Source organism: Agelaius phoeniceus, chromosome 6 (assembly GCF_051311805.1).
Source record: "Agelaius phoeniceus isolate bAgePho1 chromosome 6, bAgePho1.hap1, whole genome shotgun sequence".
NCBI classification, from domain to species: domain Eukaryota; kingdom Metazoa; phylum Chordata; class Aves; order Passeriformes; family Icteridae; genus Agelaius; species Agelaius phoeniceus.
In genome coordinates, this window is record NC_135270.1 from 9681619 (window position 1) to 9706753 (window position 25135).

At 41.8% G+C, this 25135-nt stretch overlaps 1 protein-coding gene across 4 annotated transcripts; it reads right to left on the minus strand.

The window, feature by feature from the left end:
- Window positions 1-295: 295 nt before the first annotated feature.
- Window positions 296-25081, minus strand: LOC129122145 (acyl-CoA (8-3)-desaturase-like). 4 transcript variants are annotated; one of them, XM_077179627.1, is made up of 12 exons: window positions 23480-25081; window positions 16775-16885; window positions 16192-16389; window positions 15110-15211; window positions 14818-14946; window positions 13631-13688; window positions 13195-13271; window positions 12651-12748; window positions 12258-12354; window positions 11512-11591; window positions 11278-11403; window positions 296-468 (listed from the first exon to the last, which is right to left on the minus strand). In XM_077179627.1, the coding sequence occupies exons 1-12, from the start codon at window positions 23489-23491 to the stop codon at window positions 396-398; spliced, it is 1161 nt and encodes a 386-aa protein (XP_077035742.1). In that variant the 5' UTR covers window positions 23492-25081; the 3' UTR covers window positions 296-395. The 4 variants fall into 4 exon arrangements, with proteins under 4 accessions (XP_077035742.1, XP_054491730.2, XP_054491729.2 ...); XM_054635755.2 differs by lacking the exon at window positions 23480-25081 and adding an exon at window positions 17574-19369 and having other exon boundaries at window positions 297-468; XM_054635754.2 differs by lacking the exons at window positions 296-468; window positions 23480-25081 and adding exons at window positions 8648-10962; window positions 19468-20372.
- Between the last annotated feature and the right edge of the window lie 54 nt (window positions 25082-25135).

Sequence of the window (25135 nt, forward strand, 5' to 3'; positions counted from 1 at the left end):
AATTAAAATACCCCTTTGCAGAATTACACTCTTACAATTAGCTTTTAAAACTTCCTCACCTTTCAGAAGGAGCCTAAATGATTGTCCTTTATTCTCCCCATGGGAGAGAGAACATTAAAACCCCAGTCAAGTTATTCAGCCAGTCTCAAGCAAGAACTGGTGCTTTCCACACGTAGAATTGTCTTACAAAATCCCAGACACCCACTCACTCCATGAGGACAATCTTGTCACTTTTATTGGAGGGAAACGAGGGGGAGCGGAGCTGAGGGATATAATTCATCCTGTCACTCAGGAGCCATTATCAAGATCAAAAGGGAGGAACTGTATTTTGTAGCTGGACCAGTTCCTTGCTCAACCTGTGCCCAGCACCACCTGGCTTACCTAACTGCCTTGATTCACCTGGAGTGGCTGGATCCACATTTCATCACAACCCATCCTTTCTTTTGGGGTCTTCCTCCTCCTGCATCCCTGTGAAGGGCAAGGAATGGAAAGTTAATGCCATCTAAACCACACCATCCTTGTTTGTCAAACAGAATTTATCTAAAACAACCTATAAAGTGTCTAGTTTATCTATATTTTGGCTTGCAGTTGCATTTGGAAACATAAATTTGCATAGGTGACATAGGCTCAGGACACACTAACTTCACATCTCCGGGTGCACAAGTGCAGCTCGCTCTGGAAACCACAGGGATTTAGTAACTGCAATTTCAGTGTTGTAAAATAAGGGCTACAACTCAGACAATCAAAACCTGTGCCTTTGCATATCTGTAATAACAATATCTGTTGGAAACTTCTTGCCCATCTATTAGGAACCCTAAAAATAATTATATATTCCTTTCATAGTAGTGTCCAACATATAAAAAGCAGATAATAAATTCAATCAATCAATAGAAGGGGTGTTAAGCACAGATAAGTGAGTGTTGCATTGTAGTGCCTCCTTTAGGAGGGTTTTAAATCATAAATATCTTCATATAGGGTAAATGTATCATTGCTCTTGCTCAGGGACAAAACCAGCAATTCAGTTCAAAGTTTCCTTTATTCTCCTTACCTATAATCAAAATGTCTCATTTTTCAGGCAGAACCTTTAATTATCTTCTCCAAAAAACATTTAAAGAATCTATAAGGTTAAAATTGTTAAGGAATGCACGTTAAGAAAAAGACTGATGGGTTTCAAACATTCAGTAGAACAGAAACATTCATTAAGTATAACAAATATTTAAATATTTCCTTGCACAATCCCTGCAGAGCTTACATGGGTCAGCAATGGTTTATCATTATCCTTTTCCAATGTCATCAGATAAGTTATCTCAAGAATCTAATTATTTGCTGTAGACAACCAATTGCTCAAAGTCTAAAACCCTGCCATCACTAATGATTATTAATGCTGACCAGATTATTTAATGCTCCCTTGGGTTTTTTTAGAGTATTATTTTATGCTCTTCAATCAAAACTAACCTGTATTATTGAAAGAAATATCGGTAAAAATACAATTTAACGATTCCCAGCTGTTTTTTACTTAAGCTTTTTCTGATTCTGACAATGAGTCAGTAAATAAAGAGTAAATGTACATAGAAATTATCAGAGTATGCACCATTTAAAACTACCTAAGCAAAACACAAGAGCAAAAGTTTTAGGGGGAAAAAGACATCTTTAAAATATAATGAAATGAGCCAGATAAAGCAGCTTCTGAGGGAAGCAAACTCAGAAAGTAACTGGGAAAATTATAATAATAATGGAGAATAAAATTTATCTATCTATATCTATCTATATAAAATATATTATATGGAGAATAAAAACCATGCAAAGTGTAGATTCAAGGTGAATTTTCATGTGCAGTCCTTTTCCTCTCAGTTCTACATCCTTGAACTGAGGGATTCTTACTGAGACAAGTCCATTAAGGGACTAGATGTTTATTTGGATTCATGGATTACTGTTCCATACGTTAAGTGGTTGGAATGCTTTGTTGTTCAAGTATGGGATCTTTCTTAGGTGCTCCATGAGCCACCTGGAGTGTTATCCTTGGAAGGAAATTGCATTATAAATCCTTTTGCTCCAGCCCAGCAAGATGGATATTAGTGGATATTATGCCAGTATTGCAATTGACTTCCCTTAATTGCTCCTAATCCTTGATGAGACAAACAGAGGCCTTGGGCTGTGCCTGTGGGATACTTCTCAAGTACTAATTGGATAATCTTAGCCCTGAGCAGCTAAAACCATAACCTTTGTTCATGTCCTGATTGATTACAGATTGCAAACAGGAGGCACCAAATACAGATTGCCTGAGGAGGCACCAAAGCACTCCAGGTCCTGTGCTTTGGGCATGGAACAGAAATCTTGGGATTATCCCAGGATGATGGATGGAAATACACATGGATCTGCAAATACAACTTTTACCATAATGGGATCTCCCCTGTTCTGGGACAACAATAGGGTAATTAATTAAAGGACAACAGGCTCAGTAATTAATTTGCACCTTTAGGGATTATATCAGGGACACAATGAAATTAAATTTCCTGTTGGAAGAGGCATGGCAAGGTTTTGGGAGCTGCAGAGGGAAGCAAAGGAATGAGTTTAACCATGCAAGGCTGAGTCAGGCCCAGCCACTGCTGGTCTCTCACATGGAGCAAGCAATGGAAACACCACATCCCCTTCTATTTTTTATAAGATGGATTGAAAGAAAAGGCTTTTTTGAGAGGCCATGCAGCTATTCCTGAGTTCCTTTCCTTGGGGAAGAGGTTTAGGAGGAGAAGGGAACTCAAGGACTCTGACCTGTTATCCGAACTCCGAGGCTCTCCCCCTCAGAAAACGAGGCACCAAAAACCGGGTAGCAAACACTTCCTGTGGTAAAAAATCACCTCAGAGGTGCCATTTGTCTTCTTGGACACTGGCACACCCTCACAGCATCCAAAGGTATCCCCACCAAACAGGAGCTGAGGAGCAGGCCTGCACATCACTGGGAACAGCTACGATAAACGTGAGGCCATGGGCTGAACCTCCTTGTCACGGCTGCAGGCAGACAAGGCCTCTCCTTTATGCATAAACCCTCACGATTTGGTGGTGGCAAAACAAGTGAGCCAAATTCTCACACTCCGAAATTTCCTGTGGACAATGATCCTTCTTGTTCAGGAGATGGAATGTCTTCTCTAAAATATACACGTTTGGGGGGGATGAAATTTGTGAATTTTAAGTCCTGTGTAGTCCTAGCTTCTAAATCCACCATTATTTCAAAATAACCCACCAAAAAATATTAGAGTTTTCATCTCATTTTTCCTCTCTTTCATGAGCTACTTAAAAGTTGGAATTCTTGTCTGGAGATAATTTGGGTTCTTTTACTCCCAGAGCAGAGCTTCGATTGAAAAGCTCCAGCTGCAAAGCTGCTATAAAGTGTTACAATTGCTGCATCTTTTCATTATCAAATACACCTAATGCAAATGTAACCCAGGAGAAAGATTTTTTTTTAATGTTGTCATTTGTTGTAGCGATTTGGATAACATTTCTGCATTATTCACAGCACTATATTTAAGGGGGTTTTTTGTATCGTCATTTGTTATTGTGATTTGGAGAACATTTCTGTGTTATTCACAGCACCTGTTACAGGGAGGAATTCATCCAAAGAAAAGGAAAAACTGGCCCATTTCCAGGTGCAACAGCAGGATTCTGCCACATGGGGACAAACTTGGATAATTTTTCCTCGTCCTTTCCCTGCTTTTTTTCCTTGAGAACACTTCCAGCTGATTCAATTCTCGAGGCTCTCTAACCTTCCTCTCCTTAGCTGTCCAAATATCAATCAATTAGAAATTCAGCTACCTCTCCCTCAGGAGTGAAGAAAATAACAGTGGTTTGATCCAGATCCACATTCAAGCAAACACTCTTTTGAAATCGTCTGGAAAATAAATTTTTAAGAAGTTTTTATTTGATTTCAAGTCATAAGGGGAACTGCTGACCCCAGAATTGAGGGAGTCAAATAAAATACCCCCAGTAGCTGAGGATTACACTCCAAAATGAATGATTTCACATTTTGGGTTTAGAAAATGCAAAGAATAATCCTGACATGTATTCCATGGTCAGCTGGATGCATTTACCAGCAGGGGGGAGCACACAGCTGCAGCCAATATTCAGCTTTAGTAAGCACCAGTGCACCTAGAGCAGGCAAGGTTTACTCCCAATTCCAGGTGGGAATGATGCTAAAAGTGTCAAGCAGCGACCCAGAAGCCAAGTTGAGCTTAGAGATGAGTTCTGGGCTTGCCAGGTTCCAGGTCTCCCAGTGGGAAACTTGTTAAAAGATTTTCTTTGCAGAGACAAGAGGGATTATCTTGCTGTGTACAGATTCAGACAAGAACACCAGGCACACCCTGGTTCATGCAACTGAAGAGTGACAGCAGACAATAAAACACTGCATGAAGGAGGCAGCTATGCCTCAAACTTGCTTTTAATATCTGAGGTCATATTTAAGAGCTTGTTAGTCAAGAGAGAATTCCTTTTCCAGGAATCTTCTGTTCCACAGGGATTGCAGCCCTGAAGAAGCAGCACCAAAGCAAATCATAGTCCATAGATTTTTTTTCCCAAAGCCATGTTTTCATTAAGAGAAAAATGGAAGGTTTTTATTTCCTGGGACACTGGGGAATGGCTTCAAATTGCCAGAGGATGGGTTTGGATTGGATATTAGGAAGAAATTCTTCCCTGTGAGGGCAGTGAGGCCCTGGCTACTTGAAAGGATTGAGTTGGTGCTGATCAAGGCCTGAAAGGCACCATAATACCAGGAATACAAGGATGGGGAACTGGAATCTTGTGCAGCTCCCTGGAAAAGCCAGCTGCTTGGATTTGTTGGCATGGTATCTGTTATCTTGGCACACTGACAACAAATTTGCAGGACAATAGCTGGGATCTCTCCTCCTCTGCTCTGTAAGTCACTGGGTATACTCATGGTAAGAAATACCAGCAGATTTTATTGAGCCCAGCTGCCTAAATTCACATATTACTCTGGATATTCCCCCCCCCCAATATTTATTTCAAACCAGCTTTGTGGGGGAAGAAAAAATGGCAGAATCCCAGTAGTAACAAAACTGGAGAGAGTAGCCCAGAGGTAAATCCCTTCCCAAGGTGTTATTAGGGAGAGATAGAGGTGGCAAGATAACTCACACAGGCAGTGAAACTATCCAGGGATATTCAGATTTTGGACTGGGGAGTGTAGCAAGGATGCAAATTAAGAGTTTACACTGAAAAAAAGGGGATGCTGGTTAAAGATATAACACAGGGCCTTTCATCATCAACTATTTTTAAATATAAACAGTCAAAATACTCAGGGCCATGCTGCAAGGAATTAAAAGGCTTAAAGGACAAAGAGGAGTTGAGATTTTTCATTGGAGGGGACACATTTGAGAGAGGTGCTCAAACTGTACATTACAACCCCAATAATACCTTATTTGAGTCAGGGAAAAGTTTCCTCCGTACTTTTTCTACTACATTCTTAGGCACTACTGGATTTCACCTCATTCCAGAGACCACAGAATTCAGGACTGTTGGGTGGATGGTCACATTGGCAGAGTTTTCTCTCACCTCACTGGCTGTCAGCACGTTTCACCTTCTTACTCAAGGGATTTTTTCATTTAAGAGTTAGTAGGAGCAATAAAAAGGAGAGGTGGGCTAATAAAAGAGGGTTTAAAACTACCCTGAGAGCATCTCTTTCATTCTCACACAAAGCCTGCAACTTCAATTCTAGGGTTAAAAATCTTACATCACCACCACTTATATTGAGCAAATTTTGTGTGCTGCAATATCACACTTTTAGCTCATGTCCCACAGCTGATATTTAAATAATTTTAATGAGCATTTTGCTGGGTAGTCCCTGCCTGCTTTACTTTACTGTGCACAGCTGATGGATTTCTGATTCAGCAAACTGAAGCTTCACAATGGGGTGTTGAAACACAGCACCAGAAATTCCCAGCTGGAGTTTGTGTCCCATTTCCCTGAAAAAGCCCAAGTAGAACATTCCAAAATTGTTTGGCTCCTCTCTCCCTGACATAACACACAGAATGCAGGAAATCTTAGTTTGAAATTTCATTTTGTTTTGTTTTGGTTTTTAGGGCATAGATATTTTAATATGTAATTTTTATGTGAGCTTTGGGTTTGGTGTGGAGTTTTTTATTTGATGGTTTTTTTTTTTTTGGTCATGGTGTGTGTAGATCTAACACGCACATCAACAAGAAAATAAAGACAAAAATAAAAACCACAAATCCTCTTTCAGCTTCATGAGGAGCCAAAGCCTGGTAAATCCACTGTTGCAACAGCCCAAAGGGGTTTAGGCTATTTCATCATTCCGGCGGAACAGAAGAAGGTTAAATGAATATTTGGGACCTCTGGCATGAGGATGCAATTCCAAAGGTCCTAATAAATCAGTGGAAGTGGAATGAGTAATTCCTGAGAAGAACCACCCTTTAAATCAGAGCTGCCTCTTCCCAAAGGGGGGAAGTCCCTGTGGATTCAGCCCATGTAGGATAATAAAATAAACACTAATTAATCCCTATTGAAGCTGGGTTTGTTTCTTTCTTCAGGCCTCTACTTTTGGGCACTGGGATAATGCTCTGATCTGATGTGGTCTCTCTTTTGCCCTCTCCTGCCTGTTTGTTGTGCTGGATACCCCACAGACCATGAACTGAACATGACACTGATCCAAAAGGTTGTGAAAGTGTAGAAAAGCCCACGTAAGCAAACCCCAGCCCTTCACTGACTGGGATCCAACTGGTGTGCACAGTTCTGCTCCCAAAAGTGGAATTATGAGTCAGAGTGAAAATGAAGGTCATGCAGATTGCTGTGTGCAGCAATTCTTGCAGGCAATATGGGCTTTATTTGCATAATTAGCTTGTTCTTGCTCAATAATCTCCTCACAGGACTGGATTCTGGATGTTTTTGCTGGATTTTTTCAGGTGTTATATACTATTAAAACCCCCCAAAAATAAGGGATAGTACTTTAAAAAATGCCTTTGTTTTTATTTCATGAATACATTTAAACTGAATCTCTTCTAACTCATTACAGATTGGAATAACAGCTCCAGTGGGCACCTTTGTGTCAACACATTCAATCAATAAACTGGATTAATTGGCACAAAAAGATAGCATGGTGGCTGAGCATTGGGGTTTTTTTTCAATGGAAAAAATACTCCCACAAAATCAAAATTTCAAATATAAACATATTTACCCTTCTAAGCCTAACCACCCTGCAGATAAAACACACAGATAGGGTAAATAAGACTTGAGTGGTAAATATTTGTAGGGACGGAACAGTCAGTAGGGAGAGTTCTAGACCATTTCCAGAACCTAAACCATCCCTAAAAGGTCTATTTTCACATCTGTTTTTATGTGTTTTCAGGTGTTACTTCCAAGAGAGAATATAGAGCTGTTAGGGAAAAATTATTTTTTTCAAACTAGATTGACTTTAGTGACCAGACAAATCAGTAAAGATCATTTCACTTGATTTTTCCTCATCTATCACCAAGAGGATATAAGGAAGATGCATTTATATTTTTCTAAGAAAACAGAAAAATACCCTTGGGAGGCCAAGAGCTTAAGTGTGGAACATCCTCACCATTCCCCAGTTAAGAAGACTTGAAGCAGAGTGAAAGAATTAATATTTTGATGCAAACCTGCCACAATCCATGGAGGAGTTGAGGAATTTCCTAAGGGACAAGTTGAACTGAATGGCCACAGCCTGAGGTGAAGCCTTAGGTACCACATTGCTCTTGTAAGTTTATTTACAAAGGATGCAGCATTGCTTCTCCCAGCTCCATTTTTGAGAGAAAACAGCCATAAATATCCTCTGGAAAGCACAGTCCTGACTTTAAGAGTGTGATCCAAGCATGCCCATGGGATGAGGTCCCTGAGGGGGATGGCAGCCAGGAAAACCAAGCACGCCCCACCCTCGGGTGGGAGATAAGAGGAAAATTTCTCAGACAGAGGCAGCTCTGTACTTGCAGGGGAGCACAGCTCAGCACTTTGGGCTGAGGAGTAATAGCAGAACACACCTTCTGTGGGCAGCACCTGATAAAAAGGCATTTTAGGTGGCAAGCTGGAATAGTCACCTGTTTTTTTGGAGTTCAGTGTAAATACAACCTCTGTTTCTGGCTGTCTCTTTATGGACACACAAACTGCAATTTCCTTCAAGCTAGGCTACAAGTTGCCCTCCAAACAACCATTCAAGAGTTTTTAGGCAATAAAACTGAAGGAGTTTTTTTGCAGGGGTGGCTGGTAAGAGGAATCAGTGCCTAAGTGAATAATTTTACACTCAGGAAAAGAGGTGCTGGACTGAGATGCTGCCACACAGAGCAGGAGTTGTTCTCTCCATTTTTAAATCCTCTTCATCGGATTCCACCCAAAGCATCTTATCCCATTGCATCCCTAAATCTGGGGCCTGAGGGAAGAACAAAAAGATACAAAAGAACTTTTGATCTACCTGGAAAAGGGAAACCACTTCCAGCAGCATCTCAGCACCAAACTCCAGCAGCCAGGAGGATTCTGCAAAGCATCTCCCTAATTTCCTTGTCTCTTCAAGGTACTTTAGATGGCAAATATTGTCTTTCGGGGAATATTAAAATTCTCACCTGACCCTTTGGACTTTGTAATGCATGTTAGAATTTAACCAAGGTAAACCAGCTCCACTGTGAATAACCTTTATTAAAAAGATAAAGAAATTATTATCAACACAGAGCAGCCTGTTGAGACAAATAGAGACAGAAATGTTTTCATTAAAACCAGATTTGAAAAAGAATCAATAATAATGACATTCAAATAAGCAGAATTCTAATTAAACAGTACAAATGATCAGTTTAATTTATGAGACTGACACGACAAAGAACCCTTTTGATTCAGCTTTGTATTGATTTCACAGGATCAGCACAGCTTTCAAGTCTCACTGGTAAAAAAAAGGAGGAGTTCTTAATATTTATATTACCTTCAGCAGGACAGCAATTTTAAAATGTCTTTATGTAGTACCATGAAATCCCTGCATTCATCTTAGGACATTATTATCCATTAAATAATTATATAATGTTTCTGCTTTTGCAAATAATTATGGATATCACCATAATAAGGAGCCCTGGATTTGGGAACACTTAATTGCTCTAGTTATTAGTTAGCAGGGATTTCCAAACTACATTTTAAACACTTTTTAACAATTACTTTTTTAAACAGGACCCCTTTCAAAGACATCTGTCTACCATTCTTATGATACATCCAGAACGGTGTTATTGGTACATGCACATACACATAAAAATATAAATAAAAAGAATGAGATGTTCTGGAAAAAAGACAAAGAGAAGAATAAAAACTGCAATCTCCTGCTTTGTTTGTTGGGCTTGATCTTGTTACCCAGAAGAGGGGTGTTGCTGTCTGCAAATTGCAACTCAAGTGAGCTGCTTTTAAATCTTCCACATCTTCCTCCTGTGGGTGATTTCTCCACTGAAAGTTCTGGGTGTGAAGGCAGAGGAGAGGAACCATGTGGCCTTTGCTTTTATGGGCAAATTATCTCTTTATTTGCCACTACAGGTTCTTGCCATGAAAACCTTTCTGGTTTTGGGTCGGTGAGGTGGGTTCAGTACCACATGGGTTCTGCCAGTCCCATAATGGAATATATTTGCTCTAAGTGGCATTATGAAATGTCATTGAATCATAATTGCTTTTCAAAATCAGCAAGATAAAGCAGAGCTTCTTCTAAAACAGGCTGTGACTTCAATCTAAAATTCATGACCTATTCATAATTCTCTAGTAAAACTAATTGTACTAAACCACCAAGAGGTAAACTTTTAGATAAAATGTAATATATATATATATATAAAAGCAGGAGTACCCTAAATACCCTTGAAATCTGGACCTACTCCTCAGTGCTTTGTCTTCTCAGCCTGATTCAAAGCTGGTCTGCACCAGAAATCCAATCTGACAGCACAGTCAGCACTCAGTTAGAACCCAGACCTGTATTTATGCCTACAGATACCACATGCCACGCCAGCTGTGTTCACACTGGCTACTGCAGGTGTCAGCAGCCCCCAGCTGATCTGCCTGACCCTGCAATCCAGGAACAGAACCTGTTACAACCCTTAACAGTCACAGCAAGCTGGCCAGAAGTGGTGGGGACGTGCCCCAGAGGCTACCTTGTTCTTTGTACATTTATTTGATCTGTTCAAGAAAATTAAAATTAAAAAAAATCCCTCTGGCCTAATGTTTCCTGACTTCCTGCACTTTTCCTGCATTTTTTCACTGATCCACTGAGCCAAGAACACAAAGGAGACCTTAATACTGAAAGAGACTTGTGAGAAAGATGGAGAGTTTTTATCAGGACTTGTAAGGACAACAGTTTTGAATTGACAGAGGATGGGTGTAGATTGGATATTAGGAAGAAATTCTTTATTGTGAGGCACTGGAGCAGTTTTCCCAGGGAAGCTGTGGATGTCCCATTCCTGGAACTGTTCAAGGCCAAGGACAGGGCTTGGAGCAACCTGGTCTGGTGGAAAGTGTCCCTGCCCATGGCAGAGGGTGCAGCAAGATGATCTTTAAGGTCCCTTCCAACCCAAACCATTCCAGGATTCTACGATTTGGAGAAGAATTTCCTTTCAAACCTATTCCATAAGCAAGGAGCTGGCACTTCCAATAAAGTTAAACTGGTCAAGCTGATTCAAGAGCTATTTCTCCCCAAGTTTAAAAGCCCATCTCTGAATTCAGAGATTGAGAGCAGGAAAAAACAGAGGTTCATGGTGGGGAACAAGGTAAAAATGTATCTTGAAGCCACTTTCCCATTTAATTCTTACTGAAATTAACTTTGCCCAGCTCCTGAGTTCCCATGCCTGAGGACATGCACAGGGATGTGTCCTGGCTTTTGGCAGCAGTTGTGTGGTGAAGGGATTCCCTTGGAGAGTTGCCAGTTTCTATCCATGCAGATATGCTTCCAGCCAGTGCTCCCCAGAATCCTTCAGGGAACTGCAGGAGCAGAAGGGAAAAATCACTTAGGAGGAGACAGAGTTCAAATTTGTGGAAGGCCAACTGTAGTTATAGAAATAAAAGGGAAAGAAATGGATTTTAAATTGCATGGACACCTCACAGCAAAGTCTGACTGCTGGCAATAAGCTGAAAGGATTTAAGGAAGAGAAAAGCAAGCTTTGAAGCTCTAAAACTTTAGAGAAGTCTAAATAAACTCTAGGTTTGATCTCGCCATGGACGTTGATTTGAAATGGCTGCCTGGGTGTCTCTTACCTGCCACCACAGAGCAAAATCATCTTGTTCATTGATACTTACTGCAAAATATCTACAAAGGCTGTCAGCAAAGTCTTGCTTTTGTACTCAATGCCATGCTTGTCACAGAGGCTTTTCACCAGGGGAGCCACTTTCCAGTAGTTGTGCCGAGGCATGGTGGGGAACAGGCTGCACAATGGGATGAGGGAGAGTTATTGCAAGGCTTGGCTTTCTCCCTCTTCAAAACACCCCCCTGCCCCAGATGATTCCCATTTTTTCCCCCAGGATGATACTCACTGATGCTCAATTTGGAAGTTCAGGTGCCCGGTGAACCAGTCATTGAACACAGACTGGTTCACGTTGCAGGTTGCGTGGAGCTGGGAGGGAAAAAACCCAAAACCCCCAGATGATTTAGATTTTATTTTCCTGCAAGTCCAACAATTGAACCCCCAGCAATCACTGCCCACCCTTATCTGGCATAAAAATCAAGGCAAAGTCAGGGATTACAGCCATCATTGCCCTGAGGAATTCAACACAGTCTAGACTAGCCAGGCTGAGTTTTTCATCCTTGATAAAACAGGAAACTGCTGCAAGCCCACTATGTGGGATTATACTGCTGGAGACAGGATAGATGTGAGCAAAGCTCTCTTTACATATTCTTTTTTTATCAGGCAATTTTGTCAGATTTATCTGTAGTAAACTTGCAGCCTGTAGGGTAAAAATCATGATATCCCACTTTGCTTCCCTTTACTTGGCTTAAAAAGGAAATTGGCTGTTATACCACCAGTACTTTTCTATAATAGGCAGGGGAAAAGGTTGTGAAAAATATGTTAAGGCCTTTCAGCGAAAAAACAGGATTTTTTAAATCTGGATTTCTTGTTTTCCAACTAAAATTTTAAATGTCTTGAATATAACAGAAAGGTTTATTTAATGAATGGAAGGGCAAACATCATTAACAGTAAATCTAAGAGAATAACAACGTTGTCTTTGTTCTACAATTTAGACCAGCAGACCCAGTATTCCAGAAGAAAGGAGTTTCTCACCTGAGTGGACACCCAGTCCTTGTTCTTGTCATAATCAATGTCCATTGGGATGTGGTTCATCTGGGACACCCAAATAAACCAGCTACTCTCAAGGTACCTGGGCAGATAAACCCAGAAACTCTTGTCACATCTCTAATCCCATCCAAATTTAACACTAAAACACTTGGATATGGCTCTTCTTAAGTGAAAAAGCACTTTTGGAGTTTAAGAACCACTCAAGTTTTAGATGCAGATGTTCCTGAGCAGCCACCACCCCCCCTCCCGAAGTTAAACTGTTTCTTCTGGACTATTTAATTCTGAGAAAATCATAGTTTTAGTTTCCTTTTCTTCCTTTTGAAGCTCAGTATTAATTACAAATATTAATTATGGGGCTCTGGGTGTGCTCTGAGTTACCTGGATAGCCAGTAGTATATCATGAAGGTTTTAAATCCCATTAAAGGAACATACATGAGGCAAACTCGAATGTTGAAAGTCACAACCAATATCAGGTCCTGTAAAAAAAAAACAAACAAAAAAACCCCAAACAAAACAGGATGAAAATCAGCCTTTGTTGATTAAATGCCTCCATTCCATCCTCTCCCTTTTTCTTGAACTGCAGCTTAAAAAATGTTCTGATATGCAAATTTCTGATTTATCAGGATTATGCTCCATTCTGCATGAGGTGGGTGTGTCCCTGAAATATTCCTACTTAACCATCAATAACTTCAGAAAACAGCCCTGCCATCACACTCTGAGTCTGGGAATTTCCTGGTAACTTTTATTTGTCTGCTAAAAGGCTAAAAAGCCTCTTCTAAACTATTTTCTCTTGCTGCAGCAAGCCTAGAATCAGCCTTCTCTATCCTTTTTCTCTCTTACCCCCCAACCTCCTGACCAATAGGAGGTGAAGGTGGATACACTGACATTTTTGGAGTTTTCCAGACAGGGAAGCAGTGCTTACCAACCACTTTTTCCTCTTGATTGCAAAGTAGATTGTTGACAGCTGGAAGAAGGGTATGAGGGCGAGTGGGGCCAACACTGAAGGACAGAACAGAAAAAGAGAGATATTTGTAATTTCACTGCATCATAAAAATGATTCTTCTTTCCAGTAGAAGAAAAATTGCTGTCCTTCACTCATATTAACCTCCATGCACCCACATAATCTCTTCCTCTTTTCTTCTCATCACTTCTCCATTTCTTCCTCATCCCTGTATCTGTTTGATGCACCCCCATCTACATCTCATAACCCAAACAGACACTTAAATGGTAATTCCTCCTCATGGGACCTTCTTTAACGTGAAGGAAGCTTCCTGGAGCTCTCACGTCAATGGGAATATCTTTAAAAACCCTTATTTTGTGGGAAAGGAGATGCACTCATGGTTTTAGGGGATACTCACAGACGAAATACTTGTGCTGATAATTGTAAGGCATGAACTTCTTCTTCTGCTTTCCAAGCTGAAAAATGAAAAGATATTTAAATATTCACAAAAAGCACAATTAAGTTTATTTCTTCACCTTGTAATTTTTCACCAATTGCGCAAAAAGTTTCTTAACATCACCCCAAACTTTTGTGAATATAATACTTCAAAAGACAAAATAATAAGGAGCTAAAGCAAACTACTTCCAGAGCTCCAGTTCTGCACTGGATCAACACTGGAGCAACAAATAAACTGGATAAACAAAAGCCCTGAAATCCACTTTGCCTATCCATAGTGTGCCTAACACTGATCCTGCCAAAAAGCAGGAAGACATGAGAACTGATTTTCTACATTTTCACTCCACCAAACCCACTGAAGCACAGCCAGCCTGCTCTGGATGTTCATGCTCCTATATGAGAGCTCTTTCCCAAAATCCCTGACAAAATCCAATGGTTTTCCATCAATAAGCATTTTGTATCTCCCATTGCAGGAATCTGTCTGGGACAGCAGAGCTGGAATTTTCCATTTGGCTTGGAGAGTTTCATCAGCAGGTAAAAGAGAGAGAGGCATTATTTTAAGAGGCTGGTGTATCTTGCAACGAGGCTGTTTCATCACTAAATGATGAGTAAAAGGAATTACAAGGAGAAGGCAAACGAGCCCTTGCCTATCCTGATGCTGTCAGAAACCATCATGGAAGCAGGGAGGATCTATTCATAGCTTCTCTTTTTTATGAAAGCCATAAAATTCAGGACTAGGAAACCCTTCACTGTGTTTGCGTTCGGTGCGCGGCAGCTCCGCCGGCCCTGAAGGATTTGGGTGCCCAACAGCTCTGGCAGCCAGGAGGATCCAGAGGGAACATCTGACTCACTACCACTCTCTAATGCAAGTGGCTGACTCACCCCTGGAGCTGCCTTCAAGGTGCCTGCCCTTACTTAAGCACTGATTTTAAGCCTTTGCTTCTCAGGAGTGGGTGCCTCAGCATTGCAGTAACACGAGACTCTCAGATTTTGGAAAACTTCAGGAATTATCATAAAATCCTAGAATAGTCCAGGTTGGAAGGGACCTTAAAAACCACTTTGTTTCAAGGCACAATCTGGGTTGTTATTATTCTATATTAGACCCTTATCACACTCTAGCTTTCTGTGACTAAATCTGCTTTTGCAGACCTCCAGGGAGAGGGTCTTTCCCAGGCTGAAGAGCAGAGGGTGCATGTTGAGGTCAGGGTCCTTGCGGAAGCAGTTGGGCTTGGCGTGGTGCTGGTTGTGCAGGTGGTTCCACCAGCTGGCAGGCAGCCCCTGCGTGGGGAAAAGGGCAACACCAGGGATTCAAACTGGAGAAATATCAAGGATCCCATCTCTATTTACTGCAATTCCCTCACAGGAGACCTTGCCTGGATTTAGGGACACTCCCATCCATTGCTTAGTCCCGATCAGCCCCAGAGAACATTCCCACCACTACCTTCAGCATGTTTATCACCACAATCTGCAGGAGACGATTCCACCTGGGCTTCCTGAAGACAGAGCAGTGCCCCAGATCGTGCTGGAACCAGCCCATCTGGATCTGGGAGACAAAAGGATCACTGAGGAAAGAGAACTGCTTCATTGCAATAATTTCCCTTGTGAGTCTCTGTCTTCATAGTGTGAGTTTCATCCTCCTTCTGATGTGTCAGGAGACACTCATAGGGCTGGGAACTTCTACCCAGGCCACTGTCCACTAGAGCTGCTCAATTCCAGATATTAATCAGGAATATTACAGGGAAAGCAGTGAAGCATCACTGCAATTAACTTCACTGTCACAGCATGGAATTCTGTTGCTACCATCATGAATAATTAATTTCCAAGTAACCAGCCATGGCAAGTCTGTGGCTTCACTGCACTCCATATTTCCATGGAAATACAAGACTGCTCTTTGAGGGATATCTGCCTTAGCAGATATTAGGCAATTAAAACAGATTAATTAAATAAATTAGCTCATTTGCACCTGCTCCAGGGGGACCTGAGCAAACTTAAGCATTCAGTGCTAATAAGAAAATCTCATGTTCCTTCCTCCGCCACACCCTTCAATTTCTCCCATCTAAGTGCCACAAATCCCTATTCCCTCCTTCCCTACACCCACACTGAAATGGATCCTTTACTTATACGGCTGAATTTACTAATCCAGCAGAAAACTATTCAGAGCTAGAGGGGACTCATAAAGGACAAAAAACTACCAGAGCCATCTGACAGAAGAAACAGAGAGCCAAAAGTGCAGGTGAGAATGAAATATTCCTTCTTTTTGTTGGGTAAGTGATTAAATCAGCTCATCCCATCTTGTGAAAGAGCCAGTTCCACAAGAACCCCACCATCCCGAGGGAGCAGCCTGTCAGCAAAATGAGATCTGCTGCAGGCAACAAAAATTGTGACGTAGAACGTGCTTGTCATCTTCAGCCAGATAATGGGATCTAAGGAGAGGCAATGCCTGGGATGGGAGCATTCCATTAATCCTCTCCACCTGGAGGGGCCGAGGGCGTCTGCAGCATTGAGCACCCGTCAGCAGTTTACCTGGGCAGTGGTGAAGAACACCATGCCAACCAGGAAAGGCACCAGGGATACGCCAAAGTACCAGAGCACGAGCCAGGATGCAGCATCCAGGACCAGGAGGTGAACGAAAATCAGGAAGAAGAAGAAGTAATTGGGCCTCAGAAGTCCCATCTTCTCAATGGTGCAGCGCAGCTCACGAAAATCCTCCAAGAGGGATTTCTGTGGGTAAAGTGAATGTTAATGCACTATTTACTTTGAAAATGTCACAGAGCAGAGCCAGGAACCCCAAAACAGCCACAGAAGTTGGAGATGTCTGTCAGTAGGGGCTCTGTGCCAAAACAAGCGTGAAGTCAACAGACTTTGCTTTGATTCTGAGACATCCCGTTGAGGAGAAGAGAGCAGGATTTGGAGCTCTGGAGCTCATTCCTTGCTCCCAGGGGTGGATTTAGTGATGCTGGGACAGTCATATTTCCATGCCTGCCTGTCACCACCCACAGCATCAGGCGTGCTCTCTCAGAGGCCATTCCTGCTACCTCTCCTGTTTTCCTTCTCCTTCCATGCTGAACCCCCAGCCATTCCCACCACTGGAATCTAGGGCACTCACCTTTTTATTAGACTCAAAGCTGGGTTGATCAGGTGCCAGCTCCCCAATCAGCAGAGATTTCAGGTACTTTTTCACCAGGGTCTTGTCGTTGTGGAATGCCACAAAGGCATCCTGAGGAACACAAAGGGAGGGAGTGAGAGAGGGAGCATGACCGAACACCAGAGCTGAGCCTCTCATTCCCCGAGTCTGGATTATAACACAAAATCCTGCTCCCCTTGTCCATTTTTGTCTCTCCTGTCACTGTTTCCTATTGACTGGAGCTTGGCCCAAGGAAGCTGGAGGAGTTTCAAGCACCCAGATTTCATAAAAGCCCCTGGGCGAGGCTGGTAATAAACATGAAAGGGTTTGATGAAAAACCCTTTGCAGAGGGAAACCTGTTCCTTCATCTGCTTGTTTCAGCACAGTCTGTCCCTAGAAGGCTCCAGCCAGCAGCCCTGCCCTATGGATGGGACCCAGGAGCAGGGAATGAGGTGTGTCTCTGCCATGCTTGGGATGAGGCTTTGAAATCCTGTCTGTGCAACACTAAGGCCATACAAAAATAGATGCTGCAGCCTCATATTCAGCAGCACAAACTGGGTGTCTCTTACAGTTCCCTCCTAATTTCCAGAACAGGTTGATGTTTTGGAGATGTGGGAACACTAATGACACAAAAGTGCCTGTCCAAGAACCATTTCAAAACACAGTTTCAAATAAAATATAAACAATGGAAAAAGGATGAGATTCCAGATAAATCAAAACTCTTCTTTAGCTCATGTCCACAGTAGATTTTCCAGGAGAAAGGTAAAGAGGCTGGCCATACCCTTTTTTCTTCCAGAAAGAGCAGATAGAACAAAATCCTCATTTTGAACAGTCTGGTTTTGCTAATTTTGGCTCTGAAAATCAGCAGGGATGAGCACAACCCAAATATTCTGCACAGGTCTGGTCAGGATCAAATCCCTGGAAGAGGACAGAGGACTTCCTTGGAGCCTCTTGGCTGGAGACAGTCTCTCTCTGAGTACTGTAGTCTAGAAAAAGTCAGAACAGGGTGACTTTTTGGACATTTGAGCTTTTCTACAGACACCTAGTGACCCTTTGTCACAGTGACAAATGAACAACTCTGTCCAGACCAAGAGGACTGGGGAAATCTTTCCATCATAATTTTTTGCCCCTCATCCTCCAGATCCTTATACATTTTTATATCCCTCTATCTTGCCAGGAATTCTGATTTAATCCATAAGTATCTATACTGCAGTTTGGAAACAGGAACCAGAATCCTTTCAAGCAGAAACTCCTATCCATGAGATCAGTATCACAGATTCTTATCACTGAAAGCCTTTAAGTCCTGCCTGTTTTTTCTCCTCCCTGGTCTTAGGCCCTGATTAGCATCTTACTAGCTTTAATCTTAAGTCTAGAGATTAACTTTAAGAACTATCACCTACAACACACATAACTCACAACATTCGACATCAGTTAAATGCTCTGCAATGGTCTTGGCTTGTATTTTCAAAATAACCCCCACAGAGGAAGAAAATTCTCACTATGTATAGACTATTATGATCTCTAGAGCAGTCAAGAGTTGTTGGAAAAAAAAATCCTGGATCCTGGTTTTAGGTAAAGTCCTGCACCAGTAGTTTTTTGAGACACCTTCCAGTCCTGCTTTTCTAGGTGGATTTCTTAGAATATATGGAGAAGCAGCATTTTAAAAGAAAAAGGATTATTAGGATTAGCAAGGGCAAGATAGAAAGTGTTGTTAGGATGCAAAACAAATCCACATCGAACCCACAATTTTGGCTACTTGTTGTGGTCCTGTCTTCAAAGGGATATAGAACACCTAGAGGTTTAAAAATACCTTTAAGATCAAGTAAAATCAGATTGTAATTATTGCTACAATAAAAGCAAGTAAGATCAAAGGTCATTTTTTAAATCCATTCACTGCGGTTAAAGCCCCTGGGTGTCTATAAGTACAATGATGTAAAGTGCAGGTCCTGGCAGGAGCTAGGAGGACATAGCTTGGGGACAAATCATTCCATGAATTCTGCATTCCTTGACTCCTTCTGTAAAAGTCCAGTGGCAGAAAGTGCAGGAAACAGCACCAGGATCCCAGGGATGGCCAATGCTCTGAAGGTCAGTGAACTCGGGAGAAACCAAACAAGACTCAAACCTCTCCTTTTGCTTCCTCTGAGATTACCAGGTGTTTTTCTGCCCCAGTTTCAAGCAGAGTGCATGGGATGAAATGTGAAAAGTAACTGATCTGGTCCATTTTGGGCTGGGAGTTAGAAGTGCTATCCCATTCCACACGCTGAAACATGAGGAATTAAGACAGGCTAAGCAACTTTCTTCAAGTCAGAAAGTCTTGTCGTGACAAGAATTAAATCTCCCACAAGTTTATGCCCATGTTTCCAATGCTCAGATTTCTGCCTATTCAGAAATTCAGCATCTCCTTTCAGCATAGTCTGGGAGATCTGCTTAGAATTTATTATTCCTGCCAAAAAGCACCAAATTATTTTAGATAAATCTTCTAGATCAAAGATTTTTGCAGGAATCCTTGGAAGATCTGCGTTCAAATATATTTGTAGGACTTTTCCTTATGTCTTGCAGCCCAAGGTCATCATGCTGCTTTCTCAGTCCTCTCTCTGACCAAGCACAGTGATGACCACCACCAGACAGGATTCCCCACCACGTCCTCCTTCCTCCGCTGATTTCCCAGCTCTTACCGTGGCATCCTGCCCGGCGTAGTGGCTGATAACCCGGCTGCCCCCGGGATGTCTCTTGGAAAACTGGCTGACATCATAAACCTTCCTGTCGACCACCAGCCACTGCTCCCGGCCCTGCCCGCGGCCGTTGCGGATCCTGATCTCTTCCCAAGTGAAAAGCTGTGGAAAGGCTGAAACAGGTCCTGTCCCCTTCTCGCTGGGGCCAGTCTGTGGAGCCATCCGTGCTGGGATTCTCCAGTGCCAGCTCCCTGTCCAGGCTGAGGGTGGCCCATCCTGGCCTGCCCGTTATACAGCCCCACTCCAAGCCACTCCCTGCGCTTCCAAGGGCTGGTTGGCTCTCCTCGCCCAAACACACCCATCCCAAGTTCCCTCCTCTTTCAGATGCTTGGACACGCCCGTGAGGAAAAGCCCTGCTCCTTCTTGTCCTTTCTGAGCTGCCTTTGCAAGGTCTGACTGCTCCACTGAACACAAACAGGAATAAAGACAGAAATCTGGGAAGACCACCTGTTACCTCTAAATGGCCTCATCACCACCCAAATCCTTCAGGTTGTTCTTGGTCTTTGAAATTTTCTTGACTCTGGCATGCCAAATTAATGTGCCTTTCTTAACTAAAAAATTGATTAAAATACCACCAGATCAGAGTAAAGAAAGAATGCATTAAGAAAGCATTCTTTATTGCCAGCTAATTTGGCTTCTATATTGATAAGAGTTGGTTTCGGAGTTTCCTGTATGTTCCTGAGGCCGTGCAACCACCTAATTGTTCAAGTCATTCATTCATTCATGAGTCTATAACATTAAAATATTTTGTAGTAATAGCAGTAGTAATAATAGTGATAAAAATAACAATAATAATAATAATAATAGCAATAACTGTTAACACCAACTTTGGCTAAAAATTCAGAAGCCTATGCTTAAAGGCAATGTTGACATAACTAACTTTATTTAAACACTACTCCTGCAGAAACCAAGCCTAAGCATCTCTGATATTGTGAAGGTCTGCTGTGCAATAAAGAGGTAAAGAGTTCTCAGCTGTAATAAAATGCAGTGACAAGGCACTGCCAAGTTTCCTATGAACTCACATAAATTTTGCAGAAATATTTAAGCAATTTAAATCAAACATTGCCCTACTTGAGATCTAGCAGTATCTTAATCCTGGTTGTTTTATTTTTAATCCAAAATTCCAAGCCTTGGGTGCTTTTGAGGAAGGTACAAGCAGCAGGCAGACATGGTACAGTCTGGAGTGGTACAGATGGGGTATTTCCGTCATACTCCTCTGTAATGCAATACTGAGTTAAATCCTGACTTTTCCCCCTTGCCCCAAACATTCTATTTATGTTTCTGAATTTCTTAGGCCTATAACCCCAGATGTGGCCTGCAGTGACGCCCAGTCCCTGCCTGAAGCTGGGCAGCTGCAGGTCTCAACGATCTCTCGTGACAATGAGCTTCCCAGACAACAACAAGAAAACGGCTCGTTGTGTGAGCTCCCAGTTCTGAGAAGGACTGAAAACACTCAGGTGAAGCTGCAGACTTCAGGCAGGACAGAGAGATAAAGAAAGATAAAGGCAGATAAAAAAGCCAAACTACTTTCTTGACCAAGGCACCTCAGCAGTGAGGCGTTTTCCCTGTCTCCCAAGCACAGAGTGGGCAGTTTTCTGGCTGACACAGAACTCCAAATTATGCAAGTCTAATTCTTCAAATCATGTAGCATCTTGCAAATTAATCAGTCAAGCCCCAAACTGCCATTTAAAACTGTCTGACATGTGGCAATTGGTGAACCACCCAAAGTAAAAGAGAAATGTGACTACTGCCATTCATTGGACAGTGATAAAAGAATGGGAGGAATAATTTCTATCCTGCTGTCACATTGTATTTTGTAACTCTTTATCTTGCTCTAAATAAAAGCTGAGAGTGTCCACGCTAATGATGTGCTCATGATCTATGTACATGTGCAGAGTCTTACCTAAATCAATGTTCAGTACTTGAGGTGGTGGCAATAAAATATGCAACACTTTGCGCAATTTCTTGCAGATGTGGGGTTTTGTGCACATGTGAAAATATCAAGTTACTCCATAGCTGGCTGAAAGTACAAAAAACTCTTCCCATGGCCCTATATTCAGACTTGTACATGTAGCAGCTACTTGAAAAGGAGGAGATAAAAATGTGGGGTTTGGTTTCGGTCCTCGAGGAGATGCAGGATAAAGAGCCAGGAATGTATTGGAGTGAACAAATAAGGGATGTCTCTGTTTATACCCACAGTCAGCAGCTGTGACTTTCACTGTTAACACTGTGGGTGCCAGCATGCACCAAACTGGTGGAATTAAGTTTGGGAACTCTAAGATGATTGTCCTCTGTATTTACAGTGTGTATAAATATTTATAGTCCGAATTTATTTAGCATCAGATCCCAACCAAGAGGGGCCTGTAACACCCACTGATATTCTGTTAAATTAAAATCCCTTCCCAATGTGAAAGCAGAAGCTGCCTCTGTCTATATAATCCGGGTTACCAAACTGATTCCAAAAGCTCAGACAGTGAAAGGCATGGTCCTGCTCACCCAGAACAACGATTAGGAAACCTGTTAAAGTGAATTTACACCACACTCGGTGTTCTGCAACCGCTGCCCACACACCTGCCAAAAAGCGTGTCCTACGTTCCCGGGAGCTGGTACACGTGCACGGGGCTGCTCCACAGCCCTGCTCCCATGACTCAGAGCCTCCTTGCACAGGCTCTTGACAGTTTCCCAGATTTCCAGAAGGACACTACGTGACTGCTCAGCTGGCAGTTGCTGCCTCAGCCCTTTTATTGTCTGGCACGTAAATGTTTGCAGCTTACACTTAATCCACTGGAGATAAATAAATAAATAAATAAATAAATAAATAAATAAATAAATAAGGTACTGAGATACCCCGGAACATTTGGAAGAGGTTGACAATCTTACAGGTTTTTCCAGCAAGAATTAATGATTCTTGTTTCTAAGAAAATCTTCTTTTCCAGAGAGGATCTTTAGGTTCTGAGTAATACTGTCTTACTTTTTTACAGGGTTTTCATGGAACTTTGCAATTGGGAACATCTCCCAAGTAGGGCTCCCAGGCAAAACTGGGTGCAGAATCTCTACTTTATGAAGTGTAGAGCCTCACCAGAGTTGTTAGATAGAGGATAGACAGTTTTGGGTTGAACAGGTCTCCAGAATTAGGTGTCAACAGGGGAAAAAGCTGGAAAAGTGTGACCTTGGATGAGCATCTACAAGTACACCTGCACTTCTTTCTGGAAGCAGAGCTGAGCCTCTCTGCCCTGTCCTGGCTGCTCTGGAGCCATGGAACAGCATCTTTGATCAAAGCAGAGATGATCTGAAATGTCTCTGCATCAGAAGGCAGGTAGTTTATATAACCTAATTTATATAACATAATTTATATAAAATAATACCACCTAATTTATATAACATAACTATACTTTGAAGAGTTTGTCCTCAGGGGACTCTGGAATGGAGCTCACAGGATACTTTGTGGAGGGTTCAGGAATGCTCTGCCCTACAGTGGCTCCAAGGAAATTACCTGCATCCATCCACAGTCAGCACACACATTCCTGTGCACAGAGTCTATTTTTCTTCCTGGATTTCATGGACTCTCCTTCAACACTCCCTCTTCTGAGACTATGATGTGTCTCATCCCAAACACAGCCAGGAAATAGAAACAATTAAAATTGTTTTACCTCCAGGTAAAACAAAATTATGGATTCCCCATTAAGGTTTGTTTTACAAACCTTAATGGGGAATCCATAATTCAGGAAAAGGCCGCATTCAGAAAGATTTTTGAAATCTTTCCAAGTGATAAACTTTTGCAGTTGGCAAAGTTTTGTTTTGGAAAGGAAAAAGAATCTAGTAATTTACTGCTTTTGGATAAAAACATTATAAGGCACCATGTCAGTCAGGAGGAGAAAAGGACCAGGTTTTTCCCTTTTTTAGTATATTCTGCATTGATGAAATACCACCCTGCACCTCAGATAGAGCTACTTACCAGGAATACCATGTCCCATGAAATGGAAAAAGAAACCTAAAGCAAAACCAAAGGGGTTTTTTATGGACAGAGTCAAGTTTGTAATGGACACCCTGCCTTGAGGGATTTAATTTGCTCAGATATTTAAATTTTTTATTGATTTTGTTTCATTCCTTAGTCCAGATATCAATAATAAATTAACACAGGGGTTTTTTTCTCTGTGAAAACCATCTTCACACCCTTTGCAAAAGAGGAAAAAAAACACCTGGGAAAGCCACACCTTCCCTCCCAGCTTTTGGTTGCATTTTATGAGTAAACAATAAAACCCTGAGATGCTAATTAAAATGAGGGCTAAAATTAGTCTCTGTAATTAGCCCTGTGAACCTCCTCATCTAAATCTCCCCACAGAACATTAAATTGTATTAAAACACACATTATATAATTTTTTTTGCAATTCCTATGAAATAAACCCTTTGCACCCTTCAGCTTCATGAAAGAATCAGAAGAATGAAGAATCAGAATCCCGGGGGCTCTTTTGTGGCTTTAAGATCTAAATTAAGCTGATCTAAAGTTATAAATTCTGTTAATTCTCCTCTCCCAAGTGCTCTATATTGTAACGAAGAATAAGACGTAACATGATCCAAGTCAAAATTGTTAAATGCCTGTAACAAACCCATTTTGTTTTCTCACTCTTGCATATTTGTGTTTGGTTGTTTTTTCAGACCAGGCAGCATTTTTGTTGCATTTTCTGTGCCCAGTGCAGAGCACCCAATGCTTACAAACTTCTGAATGCTCTGGCTGCCTGAAACTGGGCATCCACAGAAGAGGAACTCCACAAAAGGTGCCCATGCTCGAAAGTTTGATACTTGGTTTTTAATACTTGGTTTGTGCAACCTTAATTAGGAACAAGGTGGCCTAAGCCAGGATTAAAACACCCACAGTGGCTCCATGGCCTACACTCAGAGCACCTTTCTCTGTCTGACCTTCCTGTGGGCCTTGGGCTGCCTTCCAGGCTCTGCAATAAACATGGCACAGCCAATACTTGGCCATAATTCCTTCCCTGGCCTTCACCATCTGCCTCTGTCCTTCCTCAGCCACATATTTTGGGGTATATTCTTAGGGCAATGTAAATATTTTGCCTCAGAGATGTCCCTCATCCTTAAACTTCTACATCCTACCCTGCCCACAAGGGAACCACTCACAGTTTCCATATTTTGCTACTTCTTTTGCAAATTTAATTTTCCTTTGACACTTTAGCAATTACTAAATTGCTGAAGTTACTAGAAGTAGCAACTCCTACTTGTAGTTCCATGACCTTTTCACTGTTCTTTCTATTCCCAATCAGCCTCACAGGTTGTCCCTCATCCCTCAAAAATGCTCCCCGAGTTTGTTTCTCCCCTCTTTGCTAGGGATCTAAGCCTCATAATTTTATACTTCTTTATTTTGGCAACTTTGGAATATTTGCTGAAGACAGAAATACCTGTGGCTTTCTAGTCTGACATGTTTTTGATCTTCCTCTATGGATGAGGGGAGAAGAGGGAACAAAACAAAGAAAATGTCAAAACCTGAGCTCATTGCAGATCTCCACTCACCTTTTATTTTACTTGGGCAACACCCAGCATTTCTTACCTCATCTTGTTTCTTTTTCCTAACCAACTGGGAGACGATCCTGGAAAG